Consider the following 25,082-nt stretch of genomic DNA (forward strand, 5'->3'; position numbering starts at 1 on the left):
CTGGTTCATCTGTTTCATTCAACGATCCACTTTTGCCCTTCTCATTCTGTGTTGCCACCATGTGCGTATGAAAACAAAGGCACTGCGCATGCGCGTTTTACCCATATTCTATCGCGATATTTCATTTTCTTATCGTTGCCCAACATTACACTGGTATTACCGTGAACGGTATGATATAGCCCAGCCCTACTTTCAGACAAGAACTGGTTGTGTACTACACACTAAAAAACTAACAGTCTCCACATGTCTGGTCTGTGGGGTAGGGATGCAGGGTTGGTGAAGCATGGTGGTGGCAACATCATGCTTTGGGGCTGCTTTTCTTTTGCTGGAACTGTGGTTTTAGTCAAATACTAAACTTTTGATCTGAAATCCCAAGCATACATCCAAATCAACAAATAAATGGCTTCACCGGAAAAAAAGAAAATTAAAGTTTTGGAATGACCCAGCCAGAGCCCAGACCTAAATCCAGTACAAAATCTGTGAGCTAAAGAGGGCTGTGTGCAAGACATGCGCTCCTACCCAACAAGACTGAATGCTGCAATTAAATCAAAATGTGCTTCAACACAGTTTTAGCATAAGGGTGCGCACACGTACAACTAGCTTATTACTGTCTTATAGTGTCACATTAAAGGTAAGAAAATTTTTGAAATGATTTATTGTGATCTAATTTTTTTAACATCAGAAAAACCTGGCAGTTTAACAAGTGTGTGTACAACTACACTACAAGGCTTGTTGACACAAAGCTGATAAGAAAATGTCAAGTTAATGCATATTTTTAAAAACTACATACATCAGAGGTGGCTCCAGGTGAAGATGACGTAACTATCAGGTCATCTGAGAAGACTGTGACTTAATGGCACGACGGCTGAGAGCATTACAGGAGTGAATCTGCATTAATCCCCTTTGGCTAGCTTCCCAAAACTTGTCAGAGAGCTGTAATCCAGGTAACAATAGAGGCACTCATTGCAGCTTACAGTGAGGGCATTAAGTCACTCAGTTATTGTTCATTTTGAGTGTTTGGGAAGAAAAATGTAACAAAGTATGAACTACAGCAAACACATTTAGAAAAAAAAGGATTTTTTCTAATATAGTTAAGTATAATTAAATCAGTGTTTTCTCCAAGAGGGACAAAAAAAGCTTCTACAAATGTAGTCTCCATTTAGAATAAATGCCCAGTCTATCTGATTACGTTCGCCTTAACAAAGCAGTGATGCACTGTTTGTTTTGTTGCTTGTTACGACATCTCCGGGGTCCTCCATTTAGAAATGGACCAGAGAGAGGAAAATAAATGTCTGAGGAAAAGATAAAGAAAAACAAAGGGCCAGGAAAGACTGGACATGATGGCTACAGATGGAAATTGCACCCACAGTGCATCTCGTCTCAAACTCATTATCTATCTTTGCATAACAAGACCTTTATACTGATCTCATTCAGCCTGTCATTTTTTCTTTCTTGTCACAGTAAGATGCACCACTGCAAATGAATAACGACACACTGAATGCACTGCCCTCGCTGTTCAGGAGGGCGAGCGTGTCATTTTATGTGCCTAGGATTTTTAAGCTCGGTTCTGTTTGGATCCAAAAGCACAGACTGCAGTCTCAGCTTATATTTAAATAGTAAAAGTGTCGTACGTTATTTTGGGAGCAGCTGGTGAAAACTGCATGATAGCTAGACAAAACAGTAATAGTTAATAGAATAAATTCATGTTTTCTGGGTCATGTTGGTCTATGAAGCCATGCTTGGATGCCTCTGAATGCTCAGTGGGACAAGAAAAATGCTCTATAATGCCAGTCTATCTCCATTTTACAGTATGCTAACTATCCAAAAACAGCAAGACACAGATATTTGAAAATAGGCTCAAGTCATCACTCTAGGCAATGCAGGAAATAACACTAATGTGAGCCGGTAAGCGCTGTTACCAGCTCAGCCCTCTACCTGGCACACCCTCGGGCCACAGTCTTTTGGCCTGTAACTTCAACAACAGTGAAACAAGCTCTGTAAAGAAGAGCTTCTGCCTGTGTCTAAACCAACTTATGTATTCAGAGGGTGTGGCATGTTTTTTTTTGTAGCTCACAGAATACAGCTAGAATATTCCAGTAAAAACTGTGCCATATTTTGCTATGCTTAAAAAATTCTGGATTAAATGGCAATGAAGCACTGCTTTTCATTGCCAGAAGTCTGTTAAATCCTGTCAGTGAAACCAATGATACTACAGTATTACCAACACCCACGTTTGTTAAGTACACTTGTACACTTTCTCACCTTCTAAGACTTAAATGCAAAGAGTAACACCACTACTACATCTGTGATCTAAATACACAATGACTGGGCACATTTTTTAGGTACACTGTTGAACTGGTTGTTAGCAAAAACATTTAATCAGTCAGTCACATGGCAGAAACCCAGTGCATTGAGGTTCAATCCAAACATCAATAAGAAAGAAAGATTATTCTGAATGTGGTAATTAAGATGTGGTAATCTTAATGTCATTAATGCCGCAGGTCGGAGGGGAGTGATCACTTTGGTTCACTCAGATAGGAAGGCAATAGTAACTCAAATAACCATTCATTGCAACCAGGGTATGCAGAAGAGCATCTCTGAGCACACATGACACTGAAACTTGGAGTAGATGGGCTACAGCAGCAGAAGACCACACCACCTGCCACTCCTGTCAGGCTACAGTTTGCACAGGCTCACTGAAATTGGACAACAGATGACTGAAAAACTGCTGCCTGGTCTGAGAAGTCTTGATTTCTGCTCTAGCATTCAGGTGGTAGGGACAGAATTGGGCATAAATCCATCCTGGGCTATTAACGATTCAAGTTGCTGGTGGTGGTATGATGATTATTTTCTTGGGACGCATTAGTACCTTAAAGCCTTTAAGACACATCTTCTGACGGCTGCTTCTAGCAGTGTAACGCTCCTTAAACATGACAATGAGTTAATTATATTCAAATGGCCTCCACAGTCACAAGATCACAATCAAATAGAGCACCTTTGGGATATAGTGAAATGGGAGACTGGTGTCATGGATGTGCTGCTGAAAAATGTGCATCAACAAAACCCGAGGAATGTTTCCAACACTTGCTATGCAGAATAAAAGGCAAAAAGGCGCAACACTTTACTTTGGTATGTTAAGAAGTATAAAGAAATGAGTTTTGAATGTTTATATGAAATACACCTCTATTATGAGTAGTCACTGGGTGTGTGCATACTCACAACTAATGCAAGTTCTGGCATCGGGCATTTCAGCTAAACATAAACAGAAGTGAGAGGTGTGAAGTGTGTTCTGCTGGTGTATTATTAGTGCGACTGACTGACTTTAGCAGTGATTATAATCTGGCAACCTTCACTCTGGTTCAACCCAAAACACTCTTCATCTGTTTGAATAAAGGTTTGCCCTTCAGCGCAGTGCAGACTTAGAGCACTAATCCACCTTTTAGAGCAGCACACTCATGCTCTGCACGGCTGTTTCTCCAGGAAATTTCAGTTATCTGCTTATGCATTAACACGCACGCACGCACGCACGCACGCACGCACGCACGCGCGCGCACACACACACACACACACACACTTTCAAAGCTTTTTACACACAATTTAGGTGCATCTTATGATTTTACCTTTAATTTTAATTCTGTGAGGAACATAAATAACTTTTTCATAGTGAAACTAGAGCTCTACAGTTAGATTAACAAATAGTTGTAAGACAAAATGCATACTGAAAATCTCAATTTGGAAAAAAGTAAACATGTTTGTTTAATATGACTAACTTTTTTAGAAAGATTAATTTTTTTAAATCTAGATTTCACTCTTTATGCTTGGCTAAGCTAGCTACCTATCTCGCTATTAACATGTGCAGCTAAAAGTTTGTAGGTTGCGAGTCGTTATGTAATTTAACTTATACACACTGCCACACTGATCTAATATGTACACTTGTTTAGCTTGTTGGCTTTTGGACAAAGGTGAGAATAGTTTCTACTGAGGATTTTGCAGTCACATAACCGCTAACCAGGTCACATTAACTTGGCCACCATATTGGTAGTCTCAAGTGACTAATGCCCTAGTCACATAGTGACTATCTGGCAACCAGTGAAGGAAAAATAGGCATTCACCAACCGGTTGGTAAGCTGTTGCTGGAGGTTGACGGCAGTCACCGTTTCAATTATTTTGAAAGCCCCAGTCACATGGGAAAAAATTTCTTTGCAAATACGTCCTTGTGATTGCACTGTTCGCTAGCAGATGTAGTTCACATGGAACACGCCGCCTTGTCTGCAAACATTTGCCAGCTATTCTCTGAGCAGTAAAAACCGAGACACAAACTGGAAATGGACACCATTTGTCTTCAAAGTAAACGTTCCTTCTTTTGAAAAATGTTAGCACAAATTTTACTTTCAAAGTAAATACCCTCAGTTTCTGGTTTGTATTGCAAAACGTTTTACTACCGCTCAGATAGTAGCTAGCAAGTGTTTGCAGACATGTGGGCATGCTCCATTGCAAACTACCATTGACCAGTTTTACCTAGGAGTTACGCTACAGCTAAATGCTAGCTGTGCTAGCATACTCTGCTAAAGTCCTGAAAACATCCGTGTAGTCACCAGAAGGTGCTGTCAAAGGAAGCTATTGTTCAAAGTTGCACTTTGTGGCTATTGTAGCTTCAGGTATACTGCTATCAGACACATTAAAAGAGCATGTGCTGAAAAATAGTAACATCCATTACTAATTCACTCATCAAATCACTATGCAGATCAAGTCTGACTAAAGATATGGAAGAAAACTGAGCAGCTTTTTAGCACAGTTCAATAAGAGAAGCCACAGCCTGTCACTGACTGATGAGGGGAATTTAGCGACCGAGACAGCGTTCACTGAACCATTAAAGAGATGAAAAGGAGAAAGGCAGACACACTACCCTATATGCACACATACCTATTCAAACAAACACACACACGCACACACACACACACAAACACACAGGGGGGATTTGTCAGCCTCTCTCCATGTGACAAGTCCTGCTAGGCTCCTGCTCTCACTCTCATTATTGCAATTATGGTGAAAGCCTGAGAAACAGTGAACTCCTCAAACACACACAAAAACACAGGCTTCATATATATAGCCTGACTATAGACTGACTGAGACCTGCTATTGTGACTGATAAAAGGAATCAACAAGAAACGATGACACACTAATAAAAAGGAGGCGAGTCACACCATGACCACCATGCTGCTTATCTCATCTTTCCTAAAACACAGCCAGTCAAATGCTGACATCAGTATTACTGCCAATAAGAAAATCAATTCAATTCCCTAGAGCCAGTTCCTGTGCATCATCACTAACAAATCAACATTAACAGTAAACCTCGACATCCGATTCCTACTTAATTTAATCCTGTGTGATTTATTTTTAGCTTTAAGCACCACTTACAGCTGAGGGCACTGAGTGATTCAGCAAAAACAGAAAGGCACATCTGAGCCAAAGGGCAGCAGACACGACTCTTTTCTCCGCATTTCACAGTGAAACCAGCAGAGTCACAGTCACATCATCACAGTCATATATTTTTAGATCCCGAAACACTTGGAGTTAGTTGGTATGAGCAGTGCTGACTGCTAACTCAAAATGAGTATAACCAAATTTTATATTTGTTTGACTTGTTTTTTTTTTGTTTTTTTTTTTTACATGTGATATTAGTATATTAGTTACAGATTATTATAATCAAACACATACTGATTATTATACAAGTAGAAGCCTCCAGGCAACATCAACTGGCAAAACTGCAGTTCCTCACATGGCCACTTGAGGCAACTTAAGAAGCTGCAGTAATTTCTCTTGCCAAGTTCCCCCTTTATGACAGATAGCACGTGAATTTTTATAGAACTCACCTGTTTAAGCTGTGCATAGCTTTAAGAGTATATGTTTCTACAATAGAATCACTGTGGAGACTTCTTTGTGTTGCTAGTTTTATGGGCATATCTAAAAACTACAAGAAAGACCGTGTGCGTCCTCCTTAGGGATTTGAAGCCTCAGGTTTACACTGTTGACTGGTAATTATGTAGCAATGTGTTTCAGGTCATTTCACAAAGAAATACGAAATACAAAAGTAATATAACAACTAGTGTAATGAGATACTTTTGTTAGAGTTTAATGAGGTAACTTAAGGCATTATTTTTCAGAAAAGTAACAAGTATTGTGTAATAAGTTACTTTTTTTGAGGGTCAACCCCAAGACTGATAACAATGAATTATGAAGGCACTTTGCTAACCAAGCCGGCTAGCCAGTTGTAGCAATTGCGAGACACTTAGGAAGTCAAAATTATGAGATATGTAACTCAAAATAACTCAGACAGTAACTCCAAAGTTTTGAAATAAAAACCTGAAATGTTGAACAGTGGAAAAAAAATACTTTTGTATTTTAAAGAATAGACTATCACTCTATTCTTTAAAATACAAAAGTATTACAAATGAGCTATTCATCAACTGACATATCCCAGGTCCAAATTTACTTTAGGACATAAAAAATATGTTCTAATTTAATGCTAGTAGAGTCTAATAATCTTATTAGGAATAATTTAAGCGAACTGGGAAAATTACCCAAAGTAAATGTAACACTGTCAAACATAGCACATGTACAAATGTAAAAAGTGTCCACCTGGTAAAAGAATAAAAGCCTAACTATATGTCTGTAGTTAGCTAGGTTTTTGTAATTAAGTAAGTAAGTAAGTAACACATTATTCAAAGTTTAGATAATTAAGTTTGTGAGCTGCATTTTTTGTGCAACTGAGAAAATTACAGACTAAAGCTAATGGCATAAACCTAGGGTGTGAAATTTGGTTTCAAAACTGAGTTTACAAGTGAAAGCAGAGTTTTGGCTACTTGTAATCATTTTTTGTTCTTTGTTCTTTTTCTAGACACCTCAAATTAAAAAGAAATCCTCTGTAAAAACTCGGGTGAAACAGTTGAAGTTGTCCGTAAGTTGTTGATCTGAGTTGACTGTAGTTTTTTAAAGTGCTTTAACTGCAGATTGAAGAGAGAGATGCTACCCAATAGTGGATAATGAGGCTATAAGCAAGTCACAGACATGCACACCACTCACTGGTGCATACAATCTCATGCACAAGGTCTACCTCGTCATTTGATGCTAATGTAACTGAGACAAGGGAACTGCAAACACTCAGATTTCAGTGACACTTCCCAACTTTCTTCGAGCCAAAGTTCTCTGTTGGGAGGTAAACACCGAAACTCTATTCTTCCGTGCTCTAAAAAGGAAACATAACTGTAGTGCGGCTCTAATTTACATTCTTTTAAACGTGTGCAAGTGTGCATCAAGAACACCTTCAAGTACAGCATAATGACTACCTTATATAACAACACGCACACTGTACGCCTCTTTAAGCCAGCAGGTGCACAAGTTGTGTTTTTCCGTTATTTGTGTGTGTGTGTGTGTGTGTGTGTGTGTGTGTGTGTGTAGACTAGCTTGTGTAATATGTTCCTAATAGCCTTGGGCAAAGGGAAGAACAAGGAGGTACAGAAATGACACAAGGAGAGAAAGTAGATCCTAAGTACAGAGCGAACCCTCCAGCCACAACGAGCAGCTACTGCTTTAACTCACCACAACACAGCACGGCTGCATTTTTAGTAACAGCCTCTATTGTCTAGCAGCTCGTCTTGAGATCTAGAGCCAATTCATTGGGTCACTCTCTTCAGTGTGCTGAGAGAGTCAAAGTGTCAGTCGAGAGATTCATCTGTACAAGAAATTCATTGTTAAAATGTGGGACGTGTGCACAGATGAAATGGTCAGGTTACATCCAAAAAACCCTCCAAGTTAAAGCCGATAATTTGGGTTGAATTTAAACATCTTTTGAAACAGCTGTAAAGCATTAAAATTGAAGGTGCAGTTAAATGTAACTACAAGAATACCATACACCAGAAGGACATCTATCCAGCCATCCATCCAGGAGCTTTTTTGGCACAGTTTGGGTCTACTACCTTTACAGATTATGGTCAGTACAAAGAGTTAAATTATTTCTATCCTCATGAGATAGACTTTTCCAAGGTAGTAGTACCCCCATACACAGGATCACAGAATTGCTCAAAGTGTACGACAATGATGTGAATCGCACGGCCTTTGCAGGGGTGACATTTTAACTCAAAGTCAACCCTTTGAGAGATTTTGGACAGATATACTGTCCTTCTTTGTCATCAAAACACCAAAATGAGGTCATAACTTTTGTACAAATGCCGTTCTGTCCCTCTGGTAGTGAATGTTTGTAAAGCTCTTAACCCTCACATTTGGCATTGTCAGGGTAAACATTTGTTTGCCTTTCTCTATTTTAATATCTTGTTTAAAATAGATTATCACTGTCAAAGGATCAAGCTGATAATTTATCGCAGTACAGTAAGAAACATGCATCTCTAGTATGCTTTGCAAGATGATATGTGCTCCACAGTTTTCTCCCACCTCAGACAAAAAAGAAAAAAGATCTTGGGAATTTCCATTCTTTCTCAGTGAACGATGCATTCGTGTCATTTTGCAGAAGCCAATAAAGAAGTATTGTATGAAGCCCACCTTTAATCATTCTTTTCTCTGGAATCTGGTGTGGAAACAACACCAGACAATGGTGGTTGGGGGGGGGGGGGGGGGGGGTCGGAAAAGACCGAGTAGGAAAGAAGAAAAAAGAGGGCATTCTGCTGACTCAGGCTTTTTGTTTCCCTCCCTCAAGCTGCCCTTAGATCTGAGGCAGTCCAGTCACAGGGGCATCGCTGCACACCCCTACACGTAAAAGGACCCAAGGTTGTCATGGTAACAGCTAACATGAGTCCACGCAGGCTGCCAAAGGAAAAATGCGACGGGGTCACGGATGAAAGTTCTGACAGCTTCCTGGGTCAAAGATCGCCGGGCAGGAAAGAGGGAAAGGTGGAAGAGGATGGTGGTTATCACCTTGAGAGGCAGCCAGAGAGAGCATATCAGCACACACACACACACACACACACACGCACACACACACACACACACACACACAGGCCTCCAGCACTGATACCGGCTTAATAAAAACATTCCATTTTGACAAGGACAGTTCGGCCCATAATGGCACATGTGGGAGTCACGCGGAAATTCAAGAAGGCAACACAAACACAGCAAGCATGAAACAAGCAGGACAGTTTTGAAATGAAGCTACAGTAAACAAATAAATACTAATATTAGGAAAAATCTATACTGAACTAACCTCTGCGCTATTTAGACAGAACTTATTGAATATCAGTAAAAACATGATCACATGACAGAAGCTGGCAGATGGCTTGCAGTATGCTTCTCTTTGTGTCTCAGTTCACTTGAGTTGATTCATGAATATTTATCGTGAATACGCTTGGATGGATGCTGGTCAGAGGAGGCACACACACACACACACACACACACACAGGGAGGTTTTGGTTCACCGCAGCGGACGCACGGGCCTTTGCCCTCAAACATAATCCACAAAGGTCAAAGAGGAGGAGCCAGTAGGCGTCAGACAATCTGGAAAAAGCAGCTGGGTGCTGGTTTCTAACAATACTTGTTTTTATTGTTGTTATAACACAGAAACTTTATTTGGTACCTATGCTTTTTCAATGTCCTGTCTATGTTGAGGACAGTCAGAGCACACGCCACCTGACTACAGCGTAGAGTAAAAACCATGAGGAATTTCTATACTAGATCTTTTTGACAGAAACCCCACTGCCATGATGGACGCAGGTGTTATGAATCACATTAATGGGGGTCCTGTTCCACATGAGCACTGAGCCTTTATTAATGTGATTAGTCACACCTGTGTTTGTCTCCTACTCCAGGTCATAATGGCTGCTGCGAGGAAGGTCAGTGACTGAAAGAGAATATTTGTGGTGATCTAATCTAGCACGATGGTCTTAAATCATCTTTGCACTAACATTAACTCCATCCATCCATCCGCTTCCGCTTATCCTTCCTTAACTCATTTAATAAAAACTAGATTTTGATAACATGGCTACATTTTTGTTGGGTTTTTTTTGTAACCAAGTAAGTAACCAACTCATGGACAAGATGCACTGTTTTAAAGCATAGTTTTGGCATTTCTACTAGGTTAAATGGACATCACATACGCAATCCTCAGCGACAACATTAACATCACCTACCAAATATTAAAAACGTCCTGCTCATCCACCAAAGCAGCTCTGATCCATTCCTTCAGGTGGGTTAAAGCCACTGGATGTGGCTTGTTTCAGTGTATTCTAATGATGCACTATCAGATTGGGATGTGAAATATTTGAAGGCCATCTTAACACATTTTACTCTTATTTCTGAGCAGTTTCTGCAGGGTGGTGGGTGACGTTGCACTGTTTCCCACACACAGACTTTAATAGAGTGGGATGATTTATGACTGCAGTTAGATTTTTTTAAAAATTTTCCATCACTGAACAATCCACTTGCGGTCAATCCCCAGAAAGTCTCTCTTCCCATGGTGGGACAGACTCCAGATCCACTGCAGATGGACTACAGTTGGCTATGGCAGCCCCTTCTTCTTTAGAACTGGTTTATGTGCTGCTTTACCAAAATCAGTGGGGCTGCATGATGCTGCTGCTTTTGGAAGTTAAAGTTGGCGTCCACTGACAGAGAAACTGTAAAGACTGGAGAGGCAGCTGACTGTTGCTTATTTACTGGAATAAGGCATTTATTACGAGTAACGAGAAGGTCAAAGTTACTCACGTTACCTGTTAGAAGTTTTAAGGTTATGGCTGTATTTTGTCCAAACTGTTGGCTCAATAGGTGCTGCCTAAGTTTATATAGCTTCTTGGTGCATTCAAAATAAGTACATTATTTTAAAGTATTCACTCAAGCCCATCTAATTAATGAGGAAAAGCTATCTGCTGTGGATTCCAAAGTGACTACGAAACCTGAAACCTCACTGCTCACCACTTCTGCCTGTAGGCTTTGAATTTTTAAAGCTGCGCCTCGAGGACATCGACAATCTAATTAGATCTCTTGGCCGGCTCCTTCGGGCTGACTTTGTAAAATCAATTATTTCTCAGATAAATCATTAAGGTTTTGCATGATTTTTTGTGCACCATTGTGCCCAAACATGCACACACAGATGGGCTGTTACATAAGAAGATAGATCTTACACATGGGGATAGGCCAGTAAACACTTTGTATTTGCTAAATCACCCAACATTGTACCACTGAAGTGCCCCATCTGTATGCTGTCAGGTGTGGAAAAATTTTTTTTAAAACCACAAAGGAAAGAACAGCAAACACATCTTAAGATCCATCAACAAAGCACATTCTCTTTTAAAGAACAAATTGATTTTTATGTTATATCATCTTTCCAGTAATAAATCAAGGAGACACAAGAACACCCTGTTAGATCTCCAGATGTCTTTCTTTCTTGTTCTTTTCTGTTACCACTCAAAAAAAGAAAAAAGAAGAGATGATAAAAGTGCATTTCATCACTTTGGACCGTATGGGACGGGGGATTAGGCGCTCGCTCACAGACAGCATTAGCCACGCAGGCTGAGGCAGGTAGAGGTTGGCAACCTGCTGGCTGATTACTGGAGACACACAGATGAAGCTAACTAGACTGTTACAGGAGCTGGGAGAAAGCTGGCAGTCAAAATGTTTCAGAGGTAAGAATCACAGTTCACCACAACATTTCAAAATAATTAGAATGTTGCCACGGCGATTAATGAGCTGAAAACATCAACGCGAAGCTGTGGTTGAATGTTCAAAGACGTGAAATGAGCCGTTCAGGTGTGACCTGCAAGTGACTGTCTGTGAAAATTAATCAAAGACGGGACATTTTCTAAAGGTTTCGTATTAATCGGCAACACAAAAAAAGAAACAGGTGTGACAACTTAAGAAAAGTATGCAGACTTTATAATGACAATTTGTATTTCGTTCATATTGGTTATCACAGGAAATTCAAAGCTTTTTTAAGTTGGAGGTTTTGTTTCTTCTGTCTCGTCTTCATGTTGTTTTAACAGCTAGGTGTGAGGCAGTCACGTGACAATAACACGATTAGCAAAAGAAACACGAGGCTGAGCGACTTGCTGAGAGTTATGTTTAGCATTAACGGTGGATTTTCATTCTTGGGAAAAGTACAGTAAATTTGCACATCTGCCTACTAAGAGCTCAGTTCAACTGCTGCACTGTATGTTTTTGAATTCTAACATATGTATTCATATTCAGTAATTACTCTGGCTGCCAAAAAATAAATAATTCTTACAATTTCTACATTGCCACATCACAACAGTCCCTTCAAAGCAGTTTATATTATAAAGTAGCTGCAGGAATTTCAAGGGTGCCGAGCCGGATCTCCAATTAACTGAGTCTGGCTTCTAAAGCAACAAACAGACTACAATTATTATTTTTATCATTACTACTAAAGGAGGCCGAGGATTAACTAAACATTTGCAACCCAGTATACCCATACGGAAAAGAAATAGTAAAAACTTATATGTGATTACTCATGAAAGTGGCCACTTTCGCATTACTTTCATACATTGTTTTAGTAAGTATCCAAAACATACAAGTTTCATTATATAATTTTTCAAGGGATCTTATATCTGTTTTCACACTTATATGCTTTTCATACAAGTTTCACACAAGACAGATACAAACTTTATAAGATTTATATATATCTTTTCCATATGGGTAATGCCAAAGTGTACAATAGCAGCCCATTAACGATATAAAAACGTCTATCGTTTCATTTTACGCTATCGTTTGTTTCGTGGTGTCGCAAAATAAACTGTTTACGGCAATATTTTTTCATCGTTTTCATGGTCACTGTAGTGGCTATATTAATTACTTAAAGTTCTCTTTTTCTCTTATATTTAATATAACCACACTACGGACGGACAAGCGCCTGTTTTTATGCGTTGTCGTTAGCAACAACGACGGTAAAACCATCGCGTGTCCGCTTGTTTATTTTCCACATAAACCTTTCACAATAAAGCTCAAGATCCTGTTGAGACTTTTCAAAATAAACTGAATGACGTGAAAGAGGATGCAGAGTGTTTACGGATGAAAAGCAACAAAGAGCTGTCAGGTGCTAAAAAATAAACCTTAGACTCAAACGTTAGAACAGGCTTTTCCCCGCAGCACGCCGTGTAATAAATACTCACAAAGAAAATGGCAGCCGTTACAACTTATGTCTAAAAATTTATCATTTCATGCATCGGTTAAAACACTCGACTCCAGGTACACGTCACCCAGCTGGAAACACCTCACGCAAGTCGAGCTGCCCGAGATTCACAGAATTTACAGAAAATGTTACATTTTTGTGATTTATATAAGATAAGATAGAACTTTATTAATCCCTCAGGTGGGTTCCTCTAGGAAATTCGGTTTCCAATAGCACAGCACCGACAGAAGTTACAGAATGTGAGCAGAATACCATATATACACATTAGGGGTGCAACGATACACAAAATTCACGGTTCGGTTCGATACTTTGGTGTCGCGGTTTGATATTTTTTCGATACAAAAAAAAATGTTCATGCCTTTTTAATTTGTCATTTATTAAAATTATAAATATATATTTTAACACAAAAGTACAGTTTTTAAATTTAACCCTAACCCTTGTGCGTGTTGTTTTTTAGCTCGTCATATTGCAGCCACAGAAATTCTTTTGTCCATGAAACCATAAAGCTGCACTTTCTTTCTTCACCCTGACCTGTCTTATTTGGCTCAGCAGAACTAAAATATATATCTGTCTGTGAAGGTTCTCAATCATCCAGGTCATCTTAGTGAAATATATATCCTGCCGCACTCACATAAGCTCAGCGATTCTCTGCGCGATCAACCTCTCACATGTTTAAGCTGCAGGAGATTTCACTTGTCATGTTTGCATAGTAAGCTAACAATTAATAAGACGATGTCAGAGGAATTGGTGCACAAATTATCATCACTCACAGATCAGTGCTGTCACTCTCTATACACAGTTCGCGCGATTGCAAAGTGAAAGCAAAAAAACAAGCGCAAATTCATACATGATTTCAATATGTCACATATTGACAGTGGCTCACCAATGCCAATGACATAATTACCCAGCTACATTTCTGAAAGAATGCAAAAGCATTGACATATATTTTTCCTTCCTACAATAGCCCGACAGGCAGGGCAGAGATAGCCCCGGGACAACGGGCTAGCGATATTGCGAGCCCTGTATCTGATTGAGGAATCACTCATCTTTGGAAAAGAGAGTTTATTACAGAGAAATGTCTCTTTCCAAAATAAAAGCTATACTATCCGTTTCTTCTGGGCTATATTCTCAGCAGCATATTAAACATATCAGGTCCCCATAAGGAGAATCCTGTGCTAACAGCTGTCTAAATGACTCGGCTAAAGTTTGTAGCATGCATGCTTGTTGTTTTTGTCTTTGCACTAGGATGATGTCGGTGTAAATGTGCAGTCATATTCGTTGTGTTCCCACTAGTGCTTTCAGGTTAATCTCGTTGAAATAACCTTAACGCCACAACACGGCAAATCTCCGTTAACGAGCTACCCTATACAGAGGGGCTAGACGGCCAACACGTTAACGAGCTAACTGCGCTAACACACTAGCTCCCACCCATGTAATTGAGCATTGCATGGCACATCCAACATACTGTTTTACTTTAGTCCATGACTCGCTTACCTTCAGGGTCATACGTCACATGAAAACCAAAATAATTCCAAACGCCAGATCTGAATGAGAGTGGGGAGGTCCACTTCTGTCTCGCTAGCTTGCCCTGCGCTCTTCCTTCTGACCATGCTGTCTGTGTTGAGCGCTCAGTGAATCTGCGTTCGACTACTCCGCCTAGGCTGCACTCTCGAGCCTAGGCGGAGTAGTCAAATGCAGATTCACTGAGCGCTCAACACAGACAGCATCGTCAGAAGGAAAGTTGATAAAATAAATTACAAATTTTGTATTGTTCTTTTTTTTTTCTCCCCTTTGGTTTTCTTTCTTTCTCTCCCCCTCTTTCTTTCATTCTTTCCCCCTGTCCTATCCCACAGTCATGTCTGTCCCGTTTGCAACTGAAAATAAAATAAATTCATAATTATAATAAAGGTCAATCAAATGGACCAATATGATGATCCACTTAAAATAAATCCTCTTGGCATCTTTCTTGGCCTCAAGACAACAATTCTGATGGCTATAGATCCAAACGGGACACAAAAAAAAAAAAATTGAAAAAAAAAAATTGAAAAAAATTGTATTGTTCGATACATATGCGTACCGAACCGAAAGCACTGTATCGAACGGTTCAATATCGATACGAATATCGTTGCACCCCTAATACACATATATAAATACAGAGACATATAAATAAAGAGTATACAAAAGGGATAAATAGAATAAATAGGAATAAGAATACAAGGGAATTGGTTATTATTAACAAAAAGTATTACACAGTGAAAAGGCACTACAGCTTAGTTGTAGTGCCTTCGTTATTGGGACGATAGATGACTTATATTGGGATATGAGATTTTGGTCATAACACACAGCCCTATTCCCAGCCCACTCCTGAGGCGTAATATACCGACGGTTTGTCAAGTCCGGTCACCTTTCGTGCCGGGTTATGGATGAAATCCAGTAGAATGATCCTCCCGCGGTAATACACGTTCCAGCCCTGTATTCCGCCATAACCATAACCTTATCCCTAATGTTAACCACAACTTTAATGAAGTTAAATCGCTTTGGAAAACACTAGCTAAGTAAAATGAACGTACACGTGTAGATTGATTCCAAACGGTTCTCATTTTTCCGATCTCATAATATAGGAACATGTTGGGTTCCTGGAAGCGTAATATACCGACGATTTGTCACCTAGCGTAAAATGTTACGCTTTGGGAGTGAGAACGCGTTGACAATAGACCCCGTGTAATGCAGCAGTCCCCAACCTTTTTTGCACCACGGACCGGTTTATATCCGACAATATTTTTACGGACTGCCATTTAAGGTGCCGTGAATAAATGCAACAAAATAAAACCAGTACCAGTACCCCCAAAAAAGAACATTTATTCATAACACTCGGGAAAAGACCCAGGGGAACGGAGTTAACAATAAAAACAATGAAACCCCCCCCCATAAAAAACCCATCAATTTTACACCTGAACCTCAACCTTCGCGGCCCGGCACGAAAAGACTCACGGACCGGTACCGGTCCATGGCGCGGGGGTTAGGGACTGCTGGTGTAATGGACACAGATGAAGAAGTTGCAGTAACTTGCAGTACCAGCAGAGGGAGATATTTTATTTCAACCCAACATAAAAATAATTGTGGGACAGCATTTAAAGAGACATTAGTAACACTTTTACATGTAAATATACATTAGCCACCTGGCTTAATCGTTTCAGGCGTAGAACAATGTTGGAATGTACCTTATACCTTCCTTGGTCTCCCTGGTCTTCCTTAGCTTTAAATATATTGTCTCCCCGTGTTGGTACTGCAGTCAAGTGAAGATTACACTATGTAATAAGTCGTTAGCTAAAGGTTTGTGACTAATTTTGAGTTATTATCTCAAAATTTCAACTGAACTGAAAATTTCAAGTTATTTAAACTCTATTTTCAATTTCAAGTTTTCTCCTAAGCTTGAGTTGGTAAGCTGGTTGGTAAACTCAAAACTTTTAAGTTTGACCTACGAACAAGAAAAATACTTTTTTCAGTGATGGAAACGAGCTTCCGAATAGAAATCTCAACAATGACGGTTTGTGCTAGCATGTTAGCGCACAAAAGGCCATTTAAAGCCATATATCAGTGTTCTTGTTGGAGGTATGTTCAAGATTCATTGCCCTTTCAGTTCTGCTTTGGTGAACACAAAAATCCGGTCTGGCACTTGCTTAATATTCCACTGTGTTAACTAGCTGGCTGCTAATACTCCTTGTTGGCTGTTTGGTGTGGGATTGGTGAACAGAGCTCTTGTTGAAAGGTCCTCTGATAATATTGCTGAATCCTACCAGCATATTAACTAGCTAGCAACTTGTCTTTAGGCTGTTTGTGGACACGCAAGTTAGCAGCTAGCTAGTAAACATGATTTACTAGCTGTTTGGTGCTAGACACATAGCATGTGGCTGGATTATTATCAGTTTAGTTAAAATTACCCCACTGCTCTGAAAGGCAACAGTGCCAAGAAGAACACAGTAAATCCAAATAATAAAATGTTTCACGGAGCTGATTCTAACTAAAGGGCTGGGTTGTAATTCATGAAGAGTTAGCCACTTTCATAACCCATATGGCAGGGGTATTGAACTCCAGGCCTTGAGGGCCAGTGTCCTGCAGGTTTTAGCTATCACCCTAGGTCAACACACCTGAATCAAATGATTAGTTCATTACCAGGCTTCTGGAGAACTTCAAGACATGTCAAGGAGGTCATTTAGCCATTTAAATCAACTGTGTTGGATCAAGGACACACCTAAAACGTGCAGGACTCCGGCCCTCAAGGCCTCGAGTTTGACATCTGTGCCATATGGTCATCAGACTTATGGTTTAAGTAAAAATATTAGGCCAACATAAAACGTCATGTTTAAGCATTAGACCTTTTATAAGTTCATCAAAATAGCCTGTCGCTCTTCTCACACTTACAATTCAGACTCACAATACTAGGATACCCCCCCAAGTGCAATTTAGTCTAGTTTTGAACTTAACTAAAGTTGTATTCATGTACTTACACTGAGAAAAATGAAACATGCCTCTAAATTCATCTAACCAAATACATAAGAAGAGACATAAATATGTGTGCCATAGCATTCTTCGTGAGAATAGAGGTTACTTACGTCAAAGAAGTAAAGAAAATCAAACAAATCATGAACAAACTTACAGATGAAAACCTAAACCAATGAAAAGCCTTTTTGTCTGACCTTCAATAGGACAACAGACCAACAAACACAACAAAGGCGCTTTAAATAATTACTGCACCTGACCTTTCTAACAAGATACAAAAGCAGGTAGGACAAAAACATGCAGATCTTTATTTGCCACACATCAAACAGCCTGCGTATGCGGCTCAGGCTGTTTTGTGTGTTCACATTAAGCTAAGACAGGAAGCCAGACAAATGCAATGTTCCAATATGAATTGAATCGTATTATTAAAGAGAGCAGCAGAGCATGTGATTGGGGGGTGAGGTGGGGTGGGGGTGTACAGACAGATAGACAGATTATTTATTATCCATGAAGAAGAGAGAGAGAGCTTGTAAACTGAGCTGGCTCAGTAAACAAGAGTTCTGGGTCAAAGTCTGAATGCACAACAAGGAGCGAGAGGGACGAGGAGAAACGTGAGAGGGACGGGAGCTTTTTGTCCTCTCCTCCAACGAGATCACATGACAGTTCAGGTTTTTAATCCAAACACACACAGACACACACAGACACACATTCCCATGCAAGTGGCTTCCAACATTATACTGGTGTCTTTATTGATTTGTTGTATTGTGACCAGATGACGGCTATCTCAGTGTGTGTGCTGTGTAAGTGACAGGACAGGACTGGCCTCAGGGACAAGGGTCAGAGCAGCATGATACAGCGAATGCGCGCGCACACACACGGAGTAACGCACAAAAGCAAGGCGAAATATCACAATGAGTGACTGCAAGGGGCTCAAATGCACCTGCATTTCTGAGAAGTGAGTGCATCCTTTGAAATCGTGTGGCTCACTCTTACTACAGGTGCAGTCTTCAAGGGAAGAAGCGGAAGGCCTAATCCCTCAGACACATATGGCATCCTCATTCATAAATCCAGTACAAAGCATGCAGGTATTAACAAGAGCAGCTCATGTAATCGAGAGCTATATTTGCTTTGCACACCATGCAAGAAAACTGCAGCAGCTCCTGCCAGCCAGCTTCAAAATAAAAGCAGGTTTAGTAAAGGAGTATTGTTGTTTTAGGAGAGCCCAGTCAAAATAAAAGCAGGAGTAACATGTGCATGGTCCCAAGCAGGTGTAACACGAGAGCATCTCAGGAGAGGCGTCTGCATCCTTACCTCAGGGCGACGCGCACCGAGCTCTCATCCGGCCCGCTGCTGCTCATGGTGGCACGGGAGGCTGGCCCGAAACAGCCCGCTTAAATATAGCTCAGTTTCGCTTTTTTTTTCTTTTCCCTTTATCCTCTTAGACGGGAGAGCGTCGCGGTCTCCCTCCCTCCCTGCTCCTCTCAATAAAGCGCTTTCTATCTTGAGCTTCCACCGCGGCCGCCGCTTTCGCCTCACCTCGTCGCCCGCTTGGAAATAAACCCCATTTTAAAGGCTCAATCTATTCTATATGAATAGATTTGGATTCCATGTTCAGGAAAATGTGGCTAAGGATTCAGCCGTGGTCACCTCCTGGGAGGCATCGTCGCTTCCTCCGGCCCGGGTGGAGCGCGCTGTGTGAGTGTGGAGGAGCCGGGATCCGCCTGGCTTGTGATTGCCCCGGACGTAACCAAGCTCCTCCCCCCAGGAGAGCCGTACCAATCCAGGCAGGGGGCAACCTCACACACCAGCAATAATAAAAGTAATAATAATAATAATAACAACACACTTGTGTCGACTGTCAACTCAGTGAAACTGACTTTATAGTGACATATCGCTAAAAACTCCAGAATATATGCATGGCCTGCAGTCCTTGAAACCCTAAACATGGCGATGTGAAGCGATTTTAAACTTCCACTTAATATAAACCTGGCCTCTTCTGTCTGTGTGTAATAATTAGATGACGTTATAGGGCACAAAATTGAACTTGGCCACGTTGCCATCTACTGGTGAATTCTTATTATTACACCCGTGAACTATAATTCTGAAGATTTGTATTCAACAAAAATTGATCATGTATGTCAATATGGAGACTTTTCAAATCCTCATTCAACTTACTCCTCTTTCAACTCTACTTCCACACACATTGACCTACAGACACCTTTTAAACTGTAAAATAAGCCAAGACATTGAACTATTCGGCTTGGATTTATCTTTTCAATGTCTTTTATAGTTTTTCTTCAGTTCCAGTTTAAGTTTAATGCCCCCCCCCCCCCCCCCCACCCGTTTCAGAGTTTATAATGGGTGTCAATGGGATGAAATGTTGGCTGTTTCAGTAAGAAGCTGCTTTGTCCACAGTTTTTGGTCTACAGTCATTATTTTACCCTCAAAACGTGGACTTTTAGAAGCAGTTTTTCAGCAGGTGCATCGCGGCAGATTTAACAGGGCTTTGCCACAGAGCAACAGTATCTCTGTATTTACTCCAGTCCAACTGAAAGCTGTTGTATGTATATACTTTGTCTAAACACTAACACACAATTATTCTTAAAGTAAAACCCACAAAATCTTTAACGATTAAAAACTATTTTGCCTGTTCATTTGATGCCAGTTCCCCTCTTTCTCTGTAATTTACACTCTAATACTCACAGACAGACACACAGAGCAGATATTTGGTAAATATGCTGGTTTTTCATTTGAGATTCTTGAGTTTAGACATTTAAATCAGATTTCTCTCATGATGGTCTGGACCACGTTGTCCCTGATGGAGCAGGAGAAAATGGTCTGGCTTTTCAGTGCTGTAAAAGTTTTGGAGATTCGATCCAAAGTGGCCTTTGTGACACTGATGGAGAGTATGCTCAGCCTTTGGGAGGCCATGTTTAAGAGGGGGCGAGGAGGAAGCTCCCAGAAACTCTGCAGGATGTGGGTAACTATGTCTGTCACTACTTCTTGAGTTGTGAGCATTTTGGAGCTTTGTGCTTCCTGCTGCTTCTCTTTAAGTATCCCAATGTAATTGTGGATATTGCTGAGGAGTTTAGGTTTTCTGGGACAAGAAAAGTGAATTCAGTTGACTGCAATCTGCAATCTACTGACATGTAATGGTGAAATGTTACACGCTGTAACCTTAATGATACTTGAATAGAGGCCAGGTGCTGCTCTGCTTCAGCCTGTTCAGTCTGCACATGCAGTCTGTGTAATATGTGAATAAAAATAAAAGAAATTAAATGAAATGAAACACACAAAACAGTTAAAGATTAAAAACTATTTTACCTTTTCAACTGGTGCCAGTTCCCCTCTTTCTCTGTATGTCACTCACTCTGTGATACTCACATACAGACACACACAGAGCACATATTCTGCAAATGTTCTGATTCTTGAGTTTAGACATTTAACATCCATAATTCCGCTCTTCCAGTGATTTAAAGAATATGAGCTTTCAATATTCATTCTAACTTTTTTGGGTCAGTTGTTCTAATGTACATTTTAAAGACGTTCAGTAACTTTCCAAATTTGAAAGAACTTCTTCTGGGTGAACATCAGTTTTCAACAGTTCTGCACTTTGGCTTTCAGGTGAATGATTCAGTGTATTTCACCTCATTCAACAAGCTTTTCAACAAGGATTCAGCAATTACAAAAATGAACTCAAACCTTTTATCTATCAGCATTCAGGCTGCATTTTCTTTAGTAAATGCATTCTTTGGTTGTATATGCAATGTACTCTGTCTATTTGCTACATTAGTGTGTCCATCTACAGCCCCTTTCACTATGTACTTGTGCAACATGGAACATGACTCATTATTTCCCATTTATGTATCACTTTTGAACATGACAGTTCATTTTGTTGATAATAAGACAAAAAAAAATGTCTGGGGTGTCTGAAAGATCAACTGGGTGTTAGTTTGACTCATAGGACAGCTTCAGCTGTGGGATTCTCCTGTTTGTATTCAGACACTCACTGCACCCTCTGTTGGAGCCTGACTGACACTGAAGCTTTGGGGAAAATCCCAGTTTGCCGATATTTATACACTGGCTATTATTCTGTATGGTGTATATATACACATTTAGAGCTATATTAGAAGGAACAAAAGAGCAGTAATTATTTATTCAGAAAGTAGGGTTCTCATTGGCCAACAACATGCCAGTCACATGAGAATGCGGTAGCTGCTGTTCTCCTGTAAAGTCCAGTTACAAAATACCACGATAGCACTGTTGAAAACCACTAAGCAGTGGATGCTGTCACAGTAGCTATATCCATCTTTTCTACTCCCTGTGATTGCCGATAATTGCCTAGAATTACATTTTCACAATATTTCTAAAATTAGAAACATCCTGTCTCACAGAAACTAGAAAACTAGTTTGTGCATGTATTACTTCTTGGCTGGAATACTGTAATTTCTTTATTATCAGGATGTCCTTAAAGCTCCCTGAAAAGCCTTCAGCTGATCCAAAATGCTGCAGCGAGTACTGACAGGTACTAGAATGCGACGGCATGATTCTCCCATACCGGCTTCTTTTCACTGGCTTCCTGTTAAATCCAGAATTCACTTTAAAATTCTTCTTGTCACAAACGAGGTCTTGAATAATCAGTCCTCATCTCTGTCTTCCTCCCCTCATGCTCAACCGGTAACAGCAGATGGCTGCCCATCCCTGATCCTAGTTATGCCAGAGGTTTCTTCCTGTTAAAAGGGAGTTTTTCTTGTTGCTAAGTGCTATTATCATAGGTTTTTTACTTTGCAATATAAAGCGCCTTGAGGCGTCGTTATTTTGTAAGACATAAATAAAACTGAATTGATTTGTTGACAGTTGCATTGATGCTGCTGTACTGGACACATTATGTGATGCTAAAATAACCAAATCGTCTTTTCGTGCACTCCTGACACATTGTCATAATTCCAAAAAGACCAGTATTGCCCAGCCTATATGATTCTCTGACCTGTGCTAAATTTAAAGAACTATTAAAGCTCATCATGTGGTACAAATATCATCATTTATTTAAGTGCTGAAAGCTGGGCTAAACTCAAGCATTTACTTAAAAGCTGAAAAAGAAGCAAGTTCATTTTTCTGAGGTTGCATTGTATCGTTTTATTTACAAGAAAATACATCTTCATCTCTCAACATAAAGTGATTTTTGATCAGATGACCTTAATGTCGCTCAAGCTCTCTTGCTGTAAAGGCTTAAAATACACAGACTCCTACACATGTGTCATATGAGATCCCCAAAAGATGACCTGGGCTACTGTTACTGAAAATTATGTCTTTAACATAATTATGTAATAATTCCAAAGCGTAGTAATCCCTGGATTTAAGGAAGAATCAATGCATGCTGGTCTGTGGTACACAGCAGCCTAATACAAATCCCACAAAAGTACAACATCATTCTCAAACTTACATATAGTCATCCATCTGCTTTTGACAATGTTGAAAAGATTGAATCTGGCTGCCCTGTAGCCATGGAATAACATGAAAATGGCCTTTCCCATAATTCCAGTTCACATACCACGCTGTACAGCAGCTCTGAAATGTAACACCACATTGTGGCTCTTGTAAAATGAAACAGCATGCACTATTAACACAATTATAAAACGACAAGCTGTTAACAAAGAAGAAACTTGTATGATCCAGCTTCATACATAATCTCTCACTTACATTCAGTCTCTTAATAAACGATGGGGTGAGAAAGGCTGGGAGGGGGTTGGTGGGGGGTATGGGGGGGTTGCACTAGCAAGTAACAGTTCAGTAAGCCACTGCAGAGGCCTGCTGTGTCGTGGGGTTGGAAGAAATGATGAGGTCTCATTCACAAGCCAAAAATTCAATGCAGAGAAATGTTCATAGTCAGACCAGGACCAAGGCAACCACAAACACTGTAGCTGCTTTAACTTTTTTGGCCACTTGGGGGCAGCAGAAACATGCTTTGACCACTACACTGTCAGATTATTGCCTTCTCTGTGTTGCTAGTTGCCAGCAGGTGAATTTTACGTCCAGCTGATACCAATGTTCACTATCCTGTCCCCTATCATGCGTTTTCATCAATGAATAACTCCACTCAACAGTAAATGACTGGGTTTAGCCTCAGTTTTGCAGGATGATTGGAAGAAAATGATGCAAAAAAAAAAAACCCCAAATAAATAAAAATCTGACAAAAGAAGAAGACACCTCATCATTTCTTCTCCTGTCTATTCAAGATGAAATACTGGATTTATCGTCTCACTATGCCTGTGAAAATAGCAGGCACTTCTTTGAGCCGACCTCCTTGTTCCAGTTTTACTCGGCAGACTCTTGTGTCATTCAGCGGATCGTGCGCCTTCCTGTCAACAGAGTCCAAATGAACAAAACGATCGTGTTTCGGGTCAGAAACGTATGCCATCTTGCCGTTTTTGCAAGGCTGTGGTGATGCCCGTGATGCTCTCCCTTACATACCAGAAGAAAACAGTCTCTTTAATAGAGAGAACATCCCAGATAGGACCTTTAGACATTAAAGAAAAGAAGTGACTCAAATCTTCAAAATCCGTTTTTGCTTTCCAGTCACATTTCTTTGGGGTTTTGGGGGGGGTTGTCCCACAGAAACCTGGCAACTCTCACCCTGAGCAGAGCAGCGCTGCATCTAAATGCTCTGAAGTTCTTTTCTTAAACTGTCCCCCAAAAGCCAAGAGGGGAGGTTTCATTGCTGGCATGTAAGCATGGTAGGGACGCAGCTGGGGCTCAGGCAAATCCTGGCATGCAAACCCAACAATATACATTAAAGGTTCCATAAAAGATTAGATAATGCCTGCTTGCTTATATGCCTAAACTTAGACGTCATTTAGCCATTTTTGTCTGAGGATTCTAAGAAGTCCTTGTGTAGACGGAAATACAGCAGTGCACTTGTTGATGATGTACCTGATTGTCCATGCTCTGAGGCTCTGAACACACATATGGTGGAATGTTAACAAAACAGAGGCGTTTTAACAATATAGTGGTATCGTAATCAGTGAGATGGCTTGGTATCATTAGATTGTGCTAGTTAGTCAGGCATGGAACTGGCACTGTTTGAGGCTTATATCCAGCACAGTGTGACAGTTTCACAGAGAAGTCCAGTGTTTCTCCTGTTTTAATTAACATAATGTGTCACAAATAAAAAATACATTTACAGATTTTCTGCCACACAGTTAAAACATGAGGGAGGCTCATATCGAACATGACCAAAGTTTCAAATATGTGCAAACAATCCCTGTCATCCAAAAGCTCTGATTTCAGACACTTCTATTTATCTATATGAGCCAAAGGAACGCAAGGTGGGTGTTACCTTTTCCAGAATGACGATATCATTATAGAGTAATCTCAGGCACTAAAGCCCCACCCACCTGCTGTTCAGGCTTGCTTATGAGGGGCAGCCAATCAGAGTAAA

General features: G+C 40.3%; 1 protein-coding gene across 4 annotated transcripts in view; it reads right to left on the reverse strand.

The window, feature by feature from the left end:
• The window catches only part of LOC309692390 (kinesin-like protein KIF21A), a 43,890-nt gene extending 24,503 nt beyond the window's left edge, over positions 1-19,387 (reverse strand). For 2 of the 4 annotated variants that reach the window (XM_082510813.1, XM_082510812.1), the window contains exon 1: positions 18,956-19,386. In XM_082510813.1, the coding sequence (XP_082366939.1) occupies positions 18,956-19,002 (47 nt within the window). In that variant the 5' untranslated portion in view covers positions 19,003-19,386. Of the gene's footprint in view, positions 1-18,955 lie in introns of all 4 variants that reach the window. The other 2 variants (XM_082510811.1, XM_082510814.1) reach the window with 2 other exon arrangements.
• Positions 19,388-25,082: the final 5,695 nt, after the last annotated feature.

The sequence above is a fragment of the Aulonocara stuartgranti genome, assembly GCF_965226115.1.
Source record: "Aulonocara stuartgranti genome assembly, chromosome: 17".
Taxonomy (NCBI): Eukaryota; Metazoa; Chordata; class Actinopteri; order Cichliformes; family Cichlidae; genus Aulonocara; species Aulonocara stuartgranti.